The 18,297-nt window shown below is 32.6% G+C and overlaps 1 protein-coding gene across 4 annotated transcripts in view; it reads left to right on the top strand.

Annotated features, from left to right (window-relative positions):
• TMEM65 (transmembrane protein 65) overlaps positions 1-18,297 on the top strand; it is a 64,178-nt gene that overhangs the window by 41,918 nt on the left and 3,963 nt on the right. For 2 of the 4 annotated variants that reach the window (XM_063079825.1, XM_063079824.1), the window contains 5 exons: positions 2,166-2,210; positions 5,434-5,501; positions 10,976-11,030; positions 11,891-11,933; positions 13,961-14,066. In XM_063079825.1, coding sequence (XP_062935895.1) covers positions 2,166-2,210; positions 5,434-5,501; positions 10,976-11,030; positions 11,891-11,933; positions 13,961-14,066 — 317 coding nt within the window. Of the gene's footprint in view, positions 1-2,165; positions 2,211-5,433; positions 5,502-10,975; positions 11,031-11,890; positions 11,934-12,296; positions 12,414-12,875; positions 12,963-13,960; positions 14,067-18,297 lie in introns of those variants that run through there. The other 2 variants (XM_063079826.1, XM_063079827.1) reach the window with 2 other exon arrangements.

Raw genomic sequence — 18,297 nt, 5'->3', positions numbered from 1 at the left:
TGTGTTTTGTTTTGATTCAGTTAATATAATGAAGAAAGTAATTTAGTGTCAGAGGCCTCAAAATGATTAATTTATAATTTAAAAAATTTCTATGGATACTTTCCAATAAAACTTCCACTTTCTAAGAAATGTTCCTCTTATAATTCCTCTTGTGCTACTTAGATTCTTGGCGAAGCAGGAAGCAGAATCTGTGCTTTGATATTACTTTCATCTCTGTGCCAGTGGTTTTCCTCCCTGCTCTATCTCCTTTGCTTTATATTTTTCTCTAAACATTTTTTATTACTTTTAATTTTTAATCCTTTTGTGTGGTAGGAAAGAAAGATTAGGAATATGGATCACATTATTTGATTTTTTCCCCCTCTTTTCTACTGCACGTTATCTATTTGCCTAGCCCTTATCCTTTCTTTTTCAGGGGTTGTAGAATATTTTTAATATTTGCTCAATGTGTTGGGAATTTGTAGAAATAAAAGCAAGGACTCTATATACTCTTCCTCTATTGGGAAGGCCCTGCTTGTTTAATTTTTAGGTATTTCAAGATGTTCCAGCCAACTGACAAGGACTTCTCCTCACAGTGTCAGAACTGTAGTGACAATAAGAGTAATGCAGCTAACAAATAGTTCTGGCATGTAACCACTTTTGCATGTTTACTTCACCAGAAAATTATCTGGAGTACAGTGGTATTCTATATTCCTAGCTAAAAATTTGGAAAACCATTTGCATGCTTTCCAAGTAGATTTTAAGGTAATAGTGCTAATCAAAGAATGGAGAATATACTTTAATAAAATGTGAAATTCTACAAAGATTAGTATATCTTCATTTCTTAACTCATCTAAAAAAGGAAAAGCAAAATTTAAACTTGTATTCTTAGAACTTTCTGAATGATATGATAATTAATTAAACTCTGGGTTTTAGTGTATTTCTTATTATAAAGCCAATTTGATCCTATATGCTTTATTAGGGAAATACCAGTCACAAATATGGGCCATATTCATTTTTTGTATAGATTATCAGCGGAGATTTATTCGGTTTTTACTTTTCTGTGTGTGTGTTTGGTAGCTGACTGGTACACGGATCTGAACCCTTGACTTTGGTGTTGTAACACTGCACTCTAACCAACTGAGCTAACCAGTTTACTTTTTTAAACTAAATTCTTTGGTCCTTATGTTATCATAAATTATAAACAAATATTTTAGAAGATGTATATATACTTTGTAATGTGTTCCTTGAACAATCTGGTTGTACTAAGTCTTTAGAGTAGTGATCCACTGCATAGGTTTTTCTTTATAAGTTATCAATTGTTGGATTGGTTCAGGATGAAGAGAGCAGAATTCTCTAACTTTTTATCATAGTTTACTTTTCTACTTTAACAGATGGTGAGATGGTTATTGTTATGAGACTAGGTAGATTGCTTCTTGTAATAATTGTTGAATTTTAAATATGATTATGGCATTTAAAGATGCTTTGGCTTATACTTGGGAAAACTTTGTGTGTTTATATGTTATACTTGTAAATAGTTTATTGCTGCTTGTGATTTTGAATACCATGTGACTTTTTTGGTTGTTTTATTGTGTAGAATACTCTTTATTATCCATTTGTATAGGTTTCAAAACTCAAAATATTTAGTATATTATCAATGGAGATTAATTAAGGAACAGAATGCAATCCAGTGAAATCATTGTTGTAATACATGGCTTTAAAAATATTACCTTCCTATTTTTAAAGGATATCTAGGTTTATTTGAATATTATTTTTTTCCACTATCAATGATGTTTGTTTGTACATATATTTCTTAAGTCATCTAGGGTTGTCATCTTAAAGAAGAGTAGCTATATTTCTGAAGTGTTTTTCTACTGTAGTTAATACAAACAGGTCCATTTTTTAGATGCAAGGACTTAAATCGAAAAACAAAAAACATGATTTATCCAGGGCTACAGGGCTTGCAATAGGCTTGTAACTAAAGCTCAGTTTTGTTTGCTAGCTTTGTAATTTAATCCATACCAATTAATGTTTTCTGTATTGATAACTTTGGTCCATTAACCTAAAGGTAATTTATGAATTAACCCTGATATTCTGTGACTTTGTAAATCTGCTGGTATTTTCTTCATTGTTATTTTAAAAAATTACAGTAACTAATTTTTGTACCACACCCTTTTTTTCCCCTTTAGAAAAATTGGAAGCTCCACCACCCACCCCAGGACAGCTGAGATATGGTAATGGTTCTATATTGTTAAATATATGTGCATCTATCTTTTGGACTTGAAATAACTATATCATTCATTGATATCACAGAAGAATCAGTAAATTAAATCTTTCCAGATAGAGTGGATTATCCCATTTATTATGTTGAAGCATAAAGTTTATAAACTTGGTTTAAGATATATTACAATACTATGGAATATCTGATACTTTAAAAAATATCTAACATTGTAAAAATATTGTTATCATCTAGAAATTGAATTATACTTGTAATAGAAGTTTTCTTAATTCCCAGGTTAAAGGATGTATTTACTTCCCAGGAAAGAGGATGTGTTTGAATTTAAGCTGGGTAACCACAGAGCTAGAATTTCTAGGCTCAAGTCTAGGAAGAGCCGTTCTCTGGTGGAGAAAATACTTCTGGCTAGCTGTTTGTAATAATGAAAAAAGTAAAGTTCATTTAAAACCACCAGGAAGAAGAACATCCTGGTGTTCTTTCTTTTCTCTGTTATGACAGGAATAAATATTCAAGGACTAACACTGAAGTAATGTAAAACAGTTTGGATCTTATTGTAAAGACAATGGAAGAAAAGGATTATTTAACAGTATAGTGAATTTGAGTAGGTTGTAAATCAAAACTAAATATTAAGTGTGATTTCCTAACAACTGCTGAATTATGGAATAGTGTTTCCCAAAGGAAGTTGAAGACATCACAAATTTGTAGGAGATCATTACATACTGGAGAGCAAATTTATGTAATTAAAAGAAAACAACTAAAAAACCCTCGTGTAATAGCGAGTTCTTTTTCTCTCACAGATAGAATGTAATTTATGTTAGAAATTTGTAAAAGCTTTCCTCAAATACAAAAGGAATTTAAGAATTCTTTAAACTTCTCATTCCAGGTAATGTTTTCCGATTCTCCCAGCCTAGATTCATATAATCTTATATCCATGGCACCGTATAGTACTATTATCATTTTTTTTTAGGTTTTACTGAAATTAACTGTTCATATGGCTGTGTTATCATAAACCCCTTGAGGGCTGCCTTATTTATATCTCTAGTGCCCAGTACATATTTAACTTTTTGGAAAATTATATTTTGTCCTTTGAGTTAAAAATAAATTTTTATTTATAGGACATATTTGCTTAGGTGTAAAGATAAAAACGTGATATTATCTTATAATTCAAAGTGATTATTGTAGCATTGTACCTTTGGTTTTATTGACAAAATTTTTAGTAGGATAGCAATCAGTGTTATCTTAATTTAATGGCCTTAACACCTAATTTTAAGATATTTGTAACTGGCCAGTTTTAGAGGTGCCATCAATTTAACCCTAAAATGTTAAGTAAGTAATCCCAGCCAATTTCATTGTTACTTTGCTGTATTTTCCTTTCAAAGGCAATTTGGAAAATCATTTGGGAGACTTCTCTTCAGAGATATACTTAAGTAGCTTTCTCTTTACTATAAATGTTTCCTTAAGTGAATTTAAAAATTTTTATTACACTCTTTTGTCCTATTAAATTTGAATTATATTTTTGGAAATAGGATTATGCATGTTTTGGAAGCTGCTTATTATAAATTTTGAGTGTTTAGTAGTTAAGCAAGCATACTTAGGCAAAAAGTGGTAAAATTAAAGCTAGACTCTTTAATTGAAAAATTCCATTTCATTAATGCACTATTTGATCAAAGTTTCTTTATGAGCTTTTAAAATAATATTTTTTATAATTAAAGATGCTGCTCTTGATCTTAGACATTATTGCTTAATAACAAGAAATCTGAAATGACCTATTATATACCTATTATGTAATATTTTATATAACTTACATAATTGTAATAATATATGTAATAGTATATATTATTATACTATATGTTATTTTCCCTTAATTTTAGTCTTTGATAGTAGTTGTGGGTAAATGTACTTCTTTTGCTGCTTATTAGTCTTCCGTGATTGGTGCAGAACTCAACATAGTAATATTAAATTTTCATAACTTATGAATTATATTTTAATTATACTTCCTGTGGACTTAACTGCACTGAAAGAAAAAAACACTGAAAAATCACTGAACACATATAATCAATTGCTTTAAGAGACTGTTTTTTTAATGTAGAATAAAACTCAGAGTTTTGATGTTTATCAAAAAAAGTCCTCAGGTGAACTGATGTTAAGTGTGTACTTCAGCAATTTCACAGATTAATTAGAATAAAGTATTTTACCTATTCCCAGCTTTTAATGTTTGATAGTCTGCCGTCAGTTCTTTCAATATGGCATTCTCTTTCTTTCCAAGTTAGTGGTCCTCAACCTAATTAACTGATATTTACTGAGCATCTACTATTCCATAGGCATTGCGCAATGTGCTGAAGATGCAACTATGAAAAAAAAAAAGGCCAAATGTATACAAATGATATAGGTATAAATGATATAGATATTAGTTCTTCCTAGTCACATTTCTAATATCTCAGGTCATTCAGATTATGCACCAGATAAATGAGGTTAGGTATGCCTTTGGTAGGAAACAGCCAAGTAACTTTTTGATTTAAATCAAATATTCATTGTTGATAGTTCCGTTAGTACTTAGTGATATTGATGAATGGTGAGGGGGGGAAAAAAGACTGCATATAGATCTCTAATATAGATGAAATGATCGCCTTTTTCTAACATTAAAAAAAAATTGGTTAGTGAGTAAAAGCAACTAAATAGCCTCCCTGAAATTTTATTCAGGTTATTTTTTATAATTTCTAACACAGACATCAATTTTATATCAGTCTTTAGGGATAAGAGAAAAACAGATTGATGTCAGTAGCAATTAATCAGGTAAAACTTGGTACTCATATATATTTATTAATTTGTTCTTCCACTAACTGTGTGTGTGTGTGTGTGTGTGTGCTTGTGTGTGTGTGTGTGTGTGTTTGTGTGTGTGTGTGTGTGTGTGTGTGTGTGTGTGTGTGTGTGTGTGTGTGTGTGTGTGTGTGTGTGTATTGCCAATAAGAAAACACAAAAACCTAACAGGATTATTTCTGTGTTATGTATATTTTTGTTTTGTTTTGATTTTCCTTCCCACTATAGCCTCTACCAAGTAGTTAAAATTATAGCAGTAGCAGAATTCACTGGCTATGGGGAATGAAAAGCAAACTCTAAAGATTATCAAGTCTATTGAGGAAACTTTAATCATATGGATGGTATGTTTTTGTCATAATAAAGTTGTATTTAAAATATATTTTTCTGTTTTTGATGTTTTTCAGTATTCATCCACAATGCGATACCTTTCATAGGGTTTGGCTTTTTGGATAATGCAATTATGATTGTTGCAGTAAGTTCTTTCTCTCACCACTTTTATTTTGAGTTAACAGAGAAATTAATGTGGTCTATATTTTCTTAATAATTTGCATATTGTAGTTATAAAGTTTTAATCAGCATCATAATGAGCAAGGCATTTTTTTACTAAATTTCTTAGTAAGTAGACTGTAGCTCAATTTTAAGGCATCATATATATTAATCATCAAGACTTTTGATAAATCATTTAGACAAAGACTTTTTGTACATGCCCTTAAACAAAGCATTTGGGGTTTATATTATTCTGTTCTAGTTTCAACATTCTTATTAAAGAAAAAAATATGTACACTTTTCTGATGTTATTGAGTTGGTAATTGAGTTGGTAATTGTCAGCACATATGAGGGTACTTCAAAAAGTTTGTGGAAAAATAGAATTAAAAGATAATACACATTTTTCTGGGAACTTTTGAAGTACCCTTGTATATAGGTTATTAGGTTAGTTCCTTTTCAATTTTACCATGCAAAATTGTTTTAACGGGTGTTTTGATGCACAGTTTTGCCTTTAATATAACTATTTAACCCAGAGGTGCCTAACATTTCAATTCAGAATACTGTGAATATATCCCCCTACTGCCTTTGTTTTATTGTAGTGTTAAAAAAAAAGTTCTTCTTTGCTATGGTCATTTTAATGTAAGAGTGCTTCTTAAAAGTGTTGCTTAATCTCAGGGGATGGCTGATTTACCTTTCTTGCTATTACATAACAGCTTTTATTCATGGATATCAATATTGGGTTCATATCCTAAGTCAGAAATACATTTATGATTAAAATTCAAGTCTTCTATAGCTGCCCAGGGCTCTATTCACTTTTCTCTTGTTTTTTTTCCAAATAAAATGGGTTGATCATAGTTCAGTTAAGAAGGCAATTATCAACTTTCAGTATACGTTTTTATGATATGTGAAGTAGTTTTTCCAGATATTAGCAGTAAATGAACCGAAGGTCTATTACTTATATCCTGGGAGGAGAAAAAGGTGCCAATTATTTATTTCCGGATACCAATTTAGAAGTTCTCAAGTAGGGTTTTTATTTAAACTCAATTGAGAAAATCAAAGTGCTTCATAACACAAAACTTTTCTGAGCTAGAGCTCAGAGAGTTTGTTGTAAGTTTTTAAAAAGTCTATAAATAATAGCTATAGTAGCTATAGTGTAGCTACACTGTAATATAGGAGACTGCTCAAAAAAAGTAGAATGATTTTAGTATTGTTGAATGTCAGGAAAATACATATGAGAAATGTAGGGTTTCCTATTGGTGTTTTGGAGATCATGTGTATTACAAATAGACATAAGTAGAAGATTTTGTTTCAATAAGGGGATTAAAAAATTAATTCACACTGTATAGATTTTAAAATTTGTTTAAAGATTATCTAAAATTGGTTCATTGAACAATGTTTTTGTTTGCTATATAGTCTAGCCTTATGTTCAGATTGATGGGGATCAGATATCCAGAAAGTCCAGCCATTCACCTAGTTGAGGAAAGTTACAGGGTTTCCACAGCAGGAAGGTATTCTGCTATGTAAACATTCACAGAAGATGCTCTACCATGCATACAGCTTGAAGGTGATAAGAAACATTGGAGAATTCTTTAGGAGAGTAGTCTGACAAGACCAGATTTCTAAAGGTTGACACAAATTAAAGTGTGCCCTAAAATATAATTTCAGAATGCCAGTTTTTTGACTGATTATGGTGTTTTCCTAACATGCATATAAGAATAAAATTAATGAATTTATATATCTGTGAATGTGACAAATTTATTCAACTATGTAGAACCACACTGCCTATTCTGAAACTATTAAAATCTGAGTTGGCTAGATTATTTTAAATAGTGTAGATCAAATCTAATTGTAATGAAAACCCCTTTATGATGAACTTATAAGCTATAGTTAAGATTTGAATAGATTCTTGGGTAGATTGTCTGAATTAAATCTTCTCTGTGGCACATATTTCTTTCAGTTTTACACAATTTTATTTTATTTTTTTTTTAAAAGATGACCAGTAAGGGGATCTCAACCCTTGGTGTGGTGTTGTCAACACCACACTCAGCCAGTGAGCCAACCGGCCATCCCTATATAGGATCCGAACCCATGGCCTTGGTGTTATCAGCACCGCACTCTCCCAAGTGAGCCACGGGCGGCCCGAGTTTTACACAATTTTACATGGCGTTTATCGACATTTAGTACTCATACTACCTACCATCTTAATAACCTCCCCCACCCCAGCCTCAGTAGAGCAGACCTTAGATATTCAAATGCTGAAACACGCCTTTGCTACAGGGAAGGGTTGAGATGATTTATTTTGCATAAAGAGGGATGTAGGGGGATTTTGAAGAGAGATCAGAGTAGAGAAACTGGATATCTTAGATTCTGAATATGACCTTCACAGTATGGTCTTACCTTTCTTTGAAATAAATATCAAAGGAACAATATCTTGGTTTAAATACAGCTCACAAATCAAACCGAAGTAAACACCCACAATCTTGAGTCAGATTATTGTAGTACAGTTGTCTCTTGGTATCCATGGAAGGTTGGTTCTGTGAACCCAGAAGGATACCAAAATCCACGGATGTTCAAGTCCCTCATATAAAATGGTATGATATTTGCATGTAACTTAATGCACATCCTTCTGTGTACTTTAAATCATTTACTTATAATACCCACATGGATTCAATTCAAGTTTTGCTTTTCGGAACTTTGTGGAATTTTTATTTTCTGAATATTTTTGATGTGAAACCCATGAATATGGAGGTCCAGCTGTATTGTTCATTATTTTGTGCTACACAGGCCTTTGCTTCATTATTAGTATAACTGAATGTGAGCCATTTTTCCAGGCCTGACGTGGTTGACTTTAAACTGGTAATACCTTCTGTTTACATTGAAAATCCACTTTCAGGGACTTATCACCAGTTTTTACTGAAATTAATGTTTTAAACCATTGACTTCAATACGTGGTTAAGAATAATAGGCGTGATAAAAATATTATCCTGTGAAAATTGCAAATTAATTCAGAGAGAGTCAGACTTTCCACTGAGGCTTTGTAATAGACTGCTGAAATTAAAGTACATGCTGGTAAATAATATAATCATAGAACCTATGAAAAGGGAAATAAGTGATCATCATTATCTTCAGAATGTTTTTCACCTTTTTATATTTTTTTAAACACTCCCTCCTCATGTTGTGCAACAGCTATGACTGTTTTAGGATAATAAGATAAGGAGATTCTTGATTGTTCTTTTCTGTCATGCCATAGACATTTAATGTTTTTCTTCTTCCTGTTAGGTGTTCCCTCCTGGCTGCTATCCTAATTGTAGACATAAAAAGAAATTCCTATATAACTGCTTGTAATAGATTTGACCTTTTTTGTGGGCTATTCTTCATAGTTTTTTATTTTTATATTTTTGAATTGCTTTTTATAACTTATATTTTAGTGGCTATTTTGGATTATTGTGTTTACAATTTAATTAGGATGGAACTTATTAGAATTTTAGAGTAGATTAACTGTATTAAGGTGATGAACCCAGGTATAACTTTGAAACAACAAGTATTAGATTTATTTATAATTTCTACCTCACCTGTTGATGCAAAATTTGATTTAACTGTGGAACAAAGTAAAGAAGGGGATAGTCCAGTGCCCTCATACCATCTTTGACTTTATATGAGGTTGTCATGCTATTAGAAGGACCTTTTAGTGTCTTAAATTCAACCAATGACTAAGTACTTAAATACTTGTTAAATACCTGTATTGCAGAGAGCTTCTTCTTGGGTTATTGCCAATGATTCGTTGCTTTTCAGGTTGCTGTATTTATTTATCATGCACTGTAGCTGTCAGGTGTCTCTCTTCATATTGGTGTTTGTATTAGTTTTCTGTCTAGTTAGTGTGCTTATAATGAGATACCTGAAACTGGGTATTTTATAAGAAAATGAAATCTATTTCTTACAGTTTTGGAAGCTGGGAAGTCAAGGTCCAGGGAACGCATCTGGTGAGGGACTCTATAGAGTTCCATGGCGATGATGGCAGGAGTCAGAGATCTTTCATGTGCTCTCCTTATAAAGCCACCAAACCACATCCAAGACAACTCATTAAACCACCAACCCATTACTCCGTGAATACATTAATTTACTCATGATCCAATCACTTCTTAACAGCCCCACCTTTCAAATACTATAATAAGATTCCCCACCCTCTTAACACTGTTATGGTGGGGATCAAGTTTCCAACACATGAACTTTTGGGAGACATTCCACCCATAGTCATGTTCTAGTTTTTTTTGCATCCATATATGATGCACATTTTCTTTCTTTTTCTCTGTGCCTGTTTTTTCCTTTTCTTTACTTTCTTTTTCTTCAGAAACCCATTTTGGGGGGGTACCTTTATGACCTTGTAATTTTAAGTGCCCGGGAGACTTTTGTGCATTAGGCTGTTTGGTCCGTATTTAACAAGAAATACATCTTAAAGGGGTAGAACCAAAAGTCCTAAGGGCAAGAAAATTGAGGAAAACTTAATTCAGCCTTTTCTTCAGTTTTGTAGATGATTGATGGGTAATGCAATATATCTGCATAACAGGACATTCTTTTTTTTTCTCCACAAATATTGAGATTTGAAAATATTTTTAGAAAATTTCAAGCATCAGTATTCAAGAGAGCACTTGAAAATTAAGTCCACTTATGGCAGCATTGCTCAATGATTTGAACTTAATTAGCATAATAGGTCCTAGGATTTCTTTTTTATTCTATGTAATAACCCATTAGAATAGTTTTTCTTCATTTCAGTTCTTATTTTGTAAAATGGAAGAATATCAGCCCCGCTTTTCTTCAGTGGAATGATGATGTTATAAATGTAGAAAGTGTTAAACTCAGTCAGTAAATAAAGTCAGTGGAGATAGAATGGGGCCTTATTTTTACTGTAGATCTATTGTACTAATGCTGTTGCTGCTTATAAATGAATCATATGTAAGTTTCAGTACTTACTGGTTAAAGAACTAAGTGTTATAAGAATAATTTTTTAAACCCAGTTTCTCTAGAAACTGGTTTAGTCTGTCTTTTTAATCTTTTGATAAAATAAATAACAATAGTATAGATGTGTCATTCAGAATTTAAAATTATGTGAGTTTGTTTTCTTTGTGTTCAAAGAACTTTAAAACATTTTTTCCTGTGGTAGAAAAATAGAAATTCTAGATTCTTAATAATGAATTGTATTTCTATGTATGTTGCTATTTTTTATTTTTATGAAAGCCTAATTTTAATGAATACAAGGTTATTGATGTTATTTCTGTATGAATTCATATATTTATTAATTAAGTGAATTACTACATTATATGTGCATGTTTCTGCACATTTTATATATATAATTTTGTTGCACTAACATGTTGATATTTTATCTGTTTTTATTAATATTACTATTCTTTCATAGTCACTTCGGCTTTAATTTTTAAGGTTAATTTCTTTCTAATCATTTTTCAGGGAACCCATATTGAGTTGTCTATTGGAATTATTTTGGGAATTTCAACTATGGCAGGTACTTAATAATAGTAAATGTTATTATTTCATTGTCTGTATGTTTATAAAACATTTTAGTAGGTTAGTTTCAGAAGAGGATAATTTATATGAATGAATTTACTTACTGAGATGTCTATTAGGTTATCTTCTTAACCGATTCTAGTTTTGTGTATGTAGCACTTCTTTCTGAGAAATTTTAGGTATTTTATGTTAGTCAATGGGTAACGATACTCTTCTATATTGACTGTTTAAACAAGTTTTTCTGGTAATGTTATCCCAAAACCTTTGTACCTTTTGTGTTTATTAAGTTGCTTATTTTCCAGTTGGGTAGAAAAATCAAAGAAGGAAATACAAGATCGAAAGTCTATCTTCTTCTCCCTCAATTACCACTCTGTTCTTCATGATGGTGAAATTTGGGAATGGTTCTATGTTCTGTGTTTTATTTATTGTATAGACAGCATGAAGCAGATGAGTTAATGAAAGAGACATTTTTGACTTTCTTGAATTTCCAAGTTGTATATATGGCTTTACTATTAAACTTCCAAATATATCCAAATTCCCCTAAACAAATGTTATATGAAAGATACATCTACAAAATATTGTGCAGGTGTTTTAATATTGAAATCAAAATTGAAACTAGCTGCCATCACAGAAAAAACCTACTACTTAATGGAGGTAGAATATTATAGTTTCAGAATTGTGTTCCATTTTGAAATCTTGAGATTCAGAGCTATTCAGTGAGTTACTTTGGATATAGTTGTAGTTTGAGAGATGTGATAACTCTTCCAGACCAGGGCCTTATTATTACATAGTGATGTATTATATTGATTTTTCTGAGGTTTATGTAACAATTCACTTTTTTGTTTTTCAAATATTTAGCTGCTGCTTTGGGAAATCTTGTGTCAGATTTAGCTGGACTTGGGTAGGTTCATTCATTTATTCATTTGTACGTGCATGTACTACCTGCTATCTTTCTTTTCTCCATTGTCCTTTAATTGAGAAGCTTAAAAAAGTGATACTTATTTTCCTTTGTGTTCTAGAACTAAATTTTTTAATTTAATATTTCTAAATGAATAGTACTAAATCTTTGGGGGGGCACCAAATATAGATGCCTGTATTGTACCCCAGTCATGCAGAATTAATGTCTACGGAGATGGGGCCCTGGCATTGGTGTTTCATAATTTTTGCAAGTGATTCTGATATATGGAAAAATTTGTTCTAAAACTATCATAATGTAAGCAAAATGACATTGTCATTTACTGAAGTATTAATATGTATTTTGTAGACATTTCCAAGGGTACGACAGGATTAAAAGCAAGAACCCCCATTATTATTCCACCCACCCTTCTCTCATGAAGCCATAACGTAAGGGATATGACTGAAATTTGAGGATACTTACTGGGTATGTTTTTTAGAGAGTTGAACTTTCAAGGAAATACTTGCCAAAGTATGTATGGGTTTGGTCATTTTTTGCTCTCTCTATTGCATGTGGCAGGAATGATGAAAAAAACTGAGGTTGGCTACTTAGAAAAGACCAGCTTTCCCTCTTTCTCTCTTTCCATTCTCTCTTCCAAGTATAGACAGCCTGGGCTGCTTCTTGGGCTTAGAGAAGGCTAGGGAGTATAAGTTAGGCCAAGCTGGCATTAATTATTATGATAAATATGCTCTCTTTTGCTCTTTGACCTTATTTCTTCTTTCTTTGGCTCATATGAGTGGTATGTTTTGAGGTATGGGTTTTGGCTTAGTAGAAGTCTACTTAGCCCTATACCAAAGGCAGGTTTGTAAGTGATCTAAACCTCTATATTAGAGTTCTGCACTGGAGTTTGGAGCCAAAGCCACTATTAACAAATTTTCTTTGTTTTAGGGCCATGACAAGAATTTTATATTCCTGAAATTCCTGGCATAAATCTATCATGATATCACCTTTCAAACATTCCATTTCCCACTGTCCAACTTTAAATTAATAATAATAATAATATAGCTACTGTATAGCTTTCTGATATATTTAATAGAACCAATGGTCTAATAGATTTTAAAGTCATTTAGTTTTGGATTGTATCATAAAACAATTATTTTTTGTCAGAGATGAGGATTTTGCTGGGAGCCTTTATGTTTAAGAATTATTTCTCCTCTTTTTTTTGGTAACCTTAAATAATAAATACTACATTTCATGAATTCTTAGATGCTCATTTTTTTAGAACTTAACATGTCTGTTATCAATATCCATTTTATGATTGATGGTATGCATAGGTTAATTGGCTAATTTTTTTCTTTCTTATAGCTCATAAAGTAAGATTGTATCCAATAAGAGATGGCAGCTTAGATTTGATAAAATACTTGAAGTTGGCCTGAAAATTCTAGGCTGTTTTTCTTAGTATACCAACCTGATGAATTTTGGAAACTTGCTTTCTGATAAAATTAATTTATATCATATGTTAAAGTACTTTGCTTTGAATTTGGAATACCTTTAATTGGTCTCTTAAAAGTAATGATAGAGAATAATTGCTCAATTTACCTATGAGTTAAATATGTTAATATGAAAATATTTTTAAATTGTATATGTTTATACACAATAAAAATAAAAGTTGTAAAAAAATGTTTACGCCATTTCTAGAATGCCAAGTACAGGCACTTATTATTATTAAATTATCTTGCTTCTTTTTGTAGTAATTACATTTTACTGTCTGAAGACATTTGCATGTCTCTTAAAAACCTATATTCTGGTTGGGGGTTGGGAAGAAGACACAACAATCACAACAATTCCTTGATTTTGTTATGACATGTGAACAGAGATGATGTTGATGGCAGGGAGGGGAGATGGGTAGGGAGGGAAAGGAGGAATTTAAAGGGATATGAAAATCAACTATATTGTATATCGATAAATTAAAATAAAAAAATAAAATAAAATAAAAACCCTATATTCTGTCCTCTTGTCTTGTTTTTTTAAAGACTTGCAGGCTACGTTGAAGCTTTGGCTTCCAGGTTAGGCCTGTCAATTCCTGATCTAACACCAAAGCAAGTGGACATGTGGCAAACACGTGTTAGTGCACATTTGGTAAGTAATTTATATGGTTTATGATAATGAATTCTGGTAGCCAGAGCAAGATACTATATAGTTCAGGCCCCTGAGAAATCTGAGATTAAAATTGATTTGAGTAGAGTTATTAACAAAAATTTTCTAGGCCTTGGCAGTTTTCAGAAGAGCAGTAATTTGTTTATTGACTCCTTATTTTTTTTGTATTTGATTTAAAAAAATTTTTAGACGATTCAGTTAATATTAAGGAGTATCCATTATGTGCCGGAGACTGAAGGGCATAAAATAAATAATAAATTACAGTTATCTTTGAGGTACTTGTTTCGGTGCAGAACTAGATGTGTAAACAATTATAATTTAGTATAATATATGCAGTAATAGAATTCTTTTTTTTTTTTATAAAAGATGACCGGTAAGGGGATCTTAACCCTTGGCTTGGTGTTGTCAGCACCACGCTCAGCCAGTGAGCAAACTGGCCATCCCTATATGGGATCCGAACCCGGGGCCTTGGTGTTATCAGCACCACACTCTCCCGAGTGAGCCACGGGCTGGCCCTGCAGTAATAGAATACTGCACAAGAAAAAGCAATAGTACAAGTGAGGGAATTAATATTTTGTGGGGCGAAAGTTCATTTGGTGGAAAGATTTCTTGGTGATTATTGAATTAAGCTGATTTTTGAATTGTTGAGACATTTATTAGATGAACAAGAGAATTACAAGTATACTGACTAGCAAGTAGAAGAGTGTGATTAAATAAAGGGTATATTCAGAGAAACACAAAAAAATTAGGAGTTTCAGGAATGTAATATGTAGTAATTGTGGGCAGAAGCAGCAGTAGAAAGCAGCATTGGAGAAGTAAGCATTGATCAGACAGGAAAGACATTGTATAGGCTACACTAAGGAGTTTGAACCTCATAACTAGGTGATGGAGAGCCAGCAAAGAGTTTTAAATAGGAAGGAAACCGGATGGATTATGATGCCACCAACTAAGTCAAGAAAAGAAGGAGGAAGAACAAATTTGTAAGGGAAGATAATGAGTTTTGTTTTGGACATTTTGAATTTGAGATGCTAGTGGGACATTCCAGTGGTGATACCTAGCAGATATTTGGATTCAGGTTAGAGAGGTCTGAATTAGAGACGATGAGTATCGTCATTCATACATTCAACAAATATTTATTGTGTACCTACTATATGCCATATACAGGTCTAGGAGTTTTGAACACATCAGTTAACAAAACAAGGTCTTTTTTCTTGTGGATCTTACATTCCAGCAGGAATGGGACAGACAATAAACAAATCTGACCAATAAAATATTTACTATATCAGAAGTTCATAAGAGTTTTGGGAATAAAAACAAAAACAGCAGGGTAAAAGAGACTGGGAGTGCTAAGATGGAGGCAGATTGCAGTATTAAACAGGAGGGTCACTGTAAGCCTCACTGAAAAAGTAGGTGATAGTTAAAACGATGGGAGAAGGTGAGACTGTATAGGGCAGTGGTTCTCAAAGTGTGCTGCCAGGACCAGCAGGATCAACATTACCTGAGAACTTATTAGAAAAGTAAACTCTCAGGCTTCATCTTAGACCTGTCTATTGCTGTGTAAAAATTTACCACAGACTTAGCAGCTTAAAACAACGCATATTTATTACCTCTCATTTTCTGTGGGTCAGGAGACCAGGCACAACTTAACTGGGTCCTCTGGAAGGCTGCAATCAATGTACAACTAGGACTTGGTTCTTCTCTGGGGGCTCAATTGATGATGAATCCATTTCCAAGCTCACTCAGGTTTTTGGCAAAATTAATTTCCTTATGTATGTGAGGGACCCAACTTCTGGCTAGATGCCTGCCAAAGGTTGCTTTCATCTCCTACAAGGCTCCTTCACCATCTAGAGGGCACTTGCAGTTCCTTGCCATGTGGCCTTCTCCATAGGCCCTGTCACAACATGGCAGCTTCCTGCTTCAGAGCCAGCAAGGGAGAGAGAGAATGGGTTTGCTGGCAAGATGGAGGCTTATGCAATGTAACATATAATTACAGAGGTAGCATCATATCACCTTTTCTACTGTTAGAAACAAGTTAGAGCGTCCTGTCCATGATCAAGGGGTTGGAGGTGGGGAGGGGAGGGTGGTGTGTGTGGAGATTATGCAAAGGCTTGAATACCAGGAGAAAGGAATCATGGGTGCCTCCTGAAAATCTGTCCGCTATAGATTTACAGAATCAAAAATTCTGGAGGTGGGGCCCAGCAATTTGTGTTTTTACAAGCCCTCTGTTTAATTCTGCTGCATATTAAAATTTGAGAACTATTGATCTAGATGGAATGTGCAAAATTAAAGAACCCTAGAGATTATCTACGAACTCATGATCTTATGGAAGCTTGCAAGGGAGAAGTTTTAAGAAGCAGTGAGTGGTAATCAGTTTTTCTTGCTATAAAGAAATCAAGTAAGGGTTCTGAGAAATTTTTTTCTTTGGATTTGGTACATAGTTGCTCATTGGTAATCATTCCTGAACAATTTCCATGGATGGATAGGAAAGGCAAAATCAAATGGCAGTGGATTAAAACATTAATGGGAAGTGAAGAATAGAGTAAAATATATGATCAATGTATTTAAATTAAGTTGAATTTGTTTTAGTGAGGTTATTAAAATAAACCTGTTTGCTGGAAGTAAATAGAATTTGTACATGAAAAATGTCCAGATAGAGCAAAGAAATATACACATAGGTAAGATGGAATTAAATTCATCACTCATAACTTTAAATGTCCAATTTAAACTCAGGACAGGTGCTCTTGCACAGAGCATTTTGGTCTTTATACTATAATACTTTACACTTTATTTTAATCATTAATGTTAAAGAATATTAAAGTTCTTTGTTTTATACATTATCAGTTCGGAGGCTCTTTTGTTGCTTTTGGGTTGCTAATGGTAGTAGTTAGTAGTTATTTTTTCTTAAAGGAGAACATTTGGATTTTTTTTTTATATCTGAAATTTCCAGTTATTACTGCCCTTTAAAATTTGAGTAGTAGAAGAGTCACTACTATACTAAGAAAGTGTTTAGTTTTCAATTGAAATGTGGAAAGAGTGTGTAGATAAAAAATGAAGAACTATTTGCTTATAATGGTTTTTACTTTATAAAGGATGAAAAGTCTTTTAAGGAAGAGGAATGTTAATTTTGGACTTTTATTTTCTATGTGTCCATATTCTGCAATTTGTAGATAAATTGAAGTGAGACTAGCTAGCTGACATCAGCCAGAGTTGTTGGGGAATAAGGATATTCTAACAGTCCAGCAATTTGGCTTAAAATTTTAGCATTACAGTTGGTATCAGAAATTTATTTTCCTGGAGTCTCCTCTTCTCACGTAATTGACAATTCTGTTTTCTTCCTATATTGTAAGCAAGTTCAATTTCCCTTCGTCTTTGGCAATAGCACCTCAGTTACTAAAATTATATTTATATATTTACTGTATGTGTATTTGTGTGCTTTGGTAAATCCCCCACCAGCATATGGAAACAATGATTCTATTCCTTTGTTGACTCTGCTTGTTTTATGTTAGAATCAGATCTTCTACTCTGTAACATAATATTTTGATTACATACAGCCTGAAGTATTTGAAGGTAGTAGTCAGCCATCTACTTATGAAATAAGCTAACTCTGAAATTTACCCATAACAGCATACACACAAATCCACCTTGCAGGTTCCAGTTGAAATTGGTTGTATTTTAAAAACTCATTTGTAATTTGGTTGTTTGAAACTTAGAGAATGTCTTGTTGTAAAACAATATTAGAGATGGACTTGTTTTCTCAGATTAGCCCCAAAGTAGTTAATTGTAAGAACCTAGAGTATCATAAGCCCTAATAATAATATATGAGTAACTTTTTACAATGGAAAAATTGTATTTCAGGTCCTGGATCAGGGAGTCCAAAAAGGATATCACTTCTTTCCTCCTTACCTGCCCTATTGACTTTATATATCTCATTGAGATAATTGTGTCAGAACTCACTGACTGGGATTCCTAAAGTGAGGGGGAGGAAAGCGTTGGTTGCCCTGGAGGATAGTAACAGGCATTCTAACAGAGTGGGTAGGAAGTGGAATTGGGGCCTATTTGCAATGGTCGTTCATGTATATGGGAAAGTCAGAATATAGTCTCTCTGTGAGTATAAAAATGCATACAAATGTTGAGATCAAATAAGAATCTAGGGTTAACTTTATCAGCATTCGGAATAAAGAAAATTTCTATTTGTTAAAACTCTGGAGGAGTG

Source organism: Cynocephalus volans, chromosome 15 (assembly GCF_027409185.1).
Source record: "Cynocephalus volans isolate mCynVol1 chromosome 15, mCynVol1.pri, whole genome shotgun sequence".
NCBI lineage: Eukaryota > Metazoa > Chordata > Mammalia > Dermoptera > Cynocephalidae > Cynocephalus > Cynocephalus volans.
This window is presented reverse-complemented; position numbering and strand designations above follow the sequence as displayed.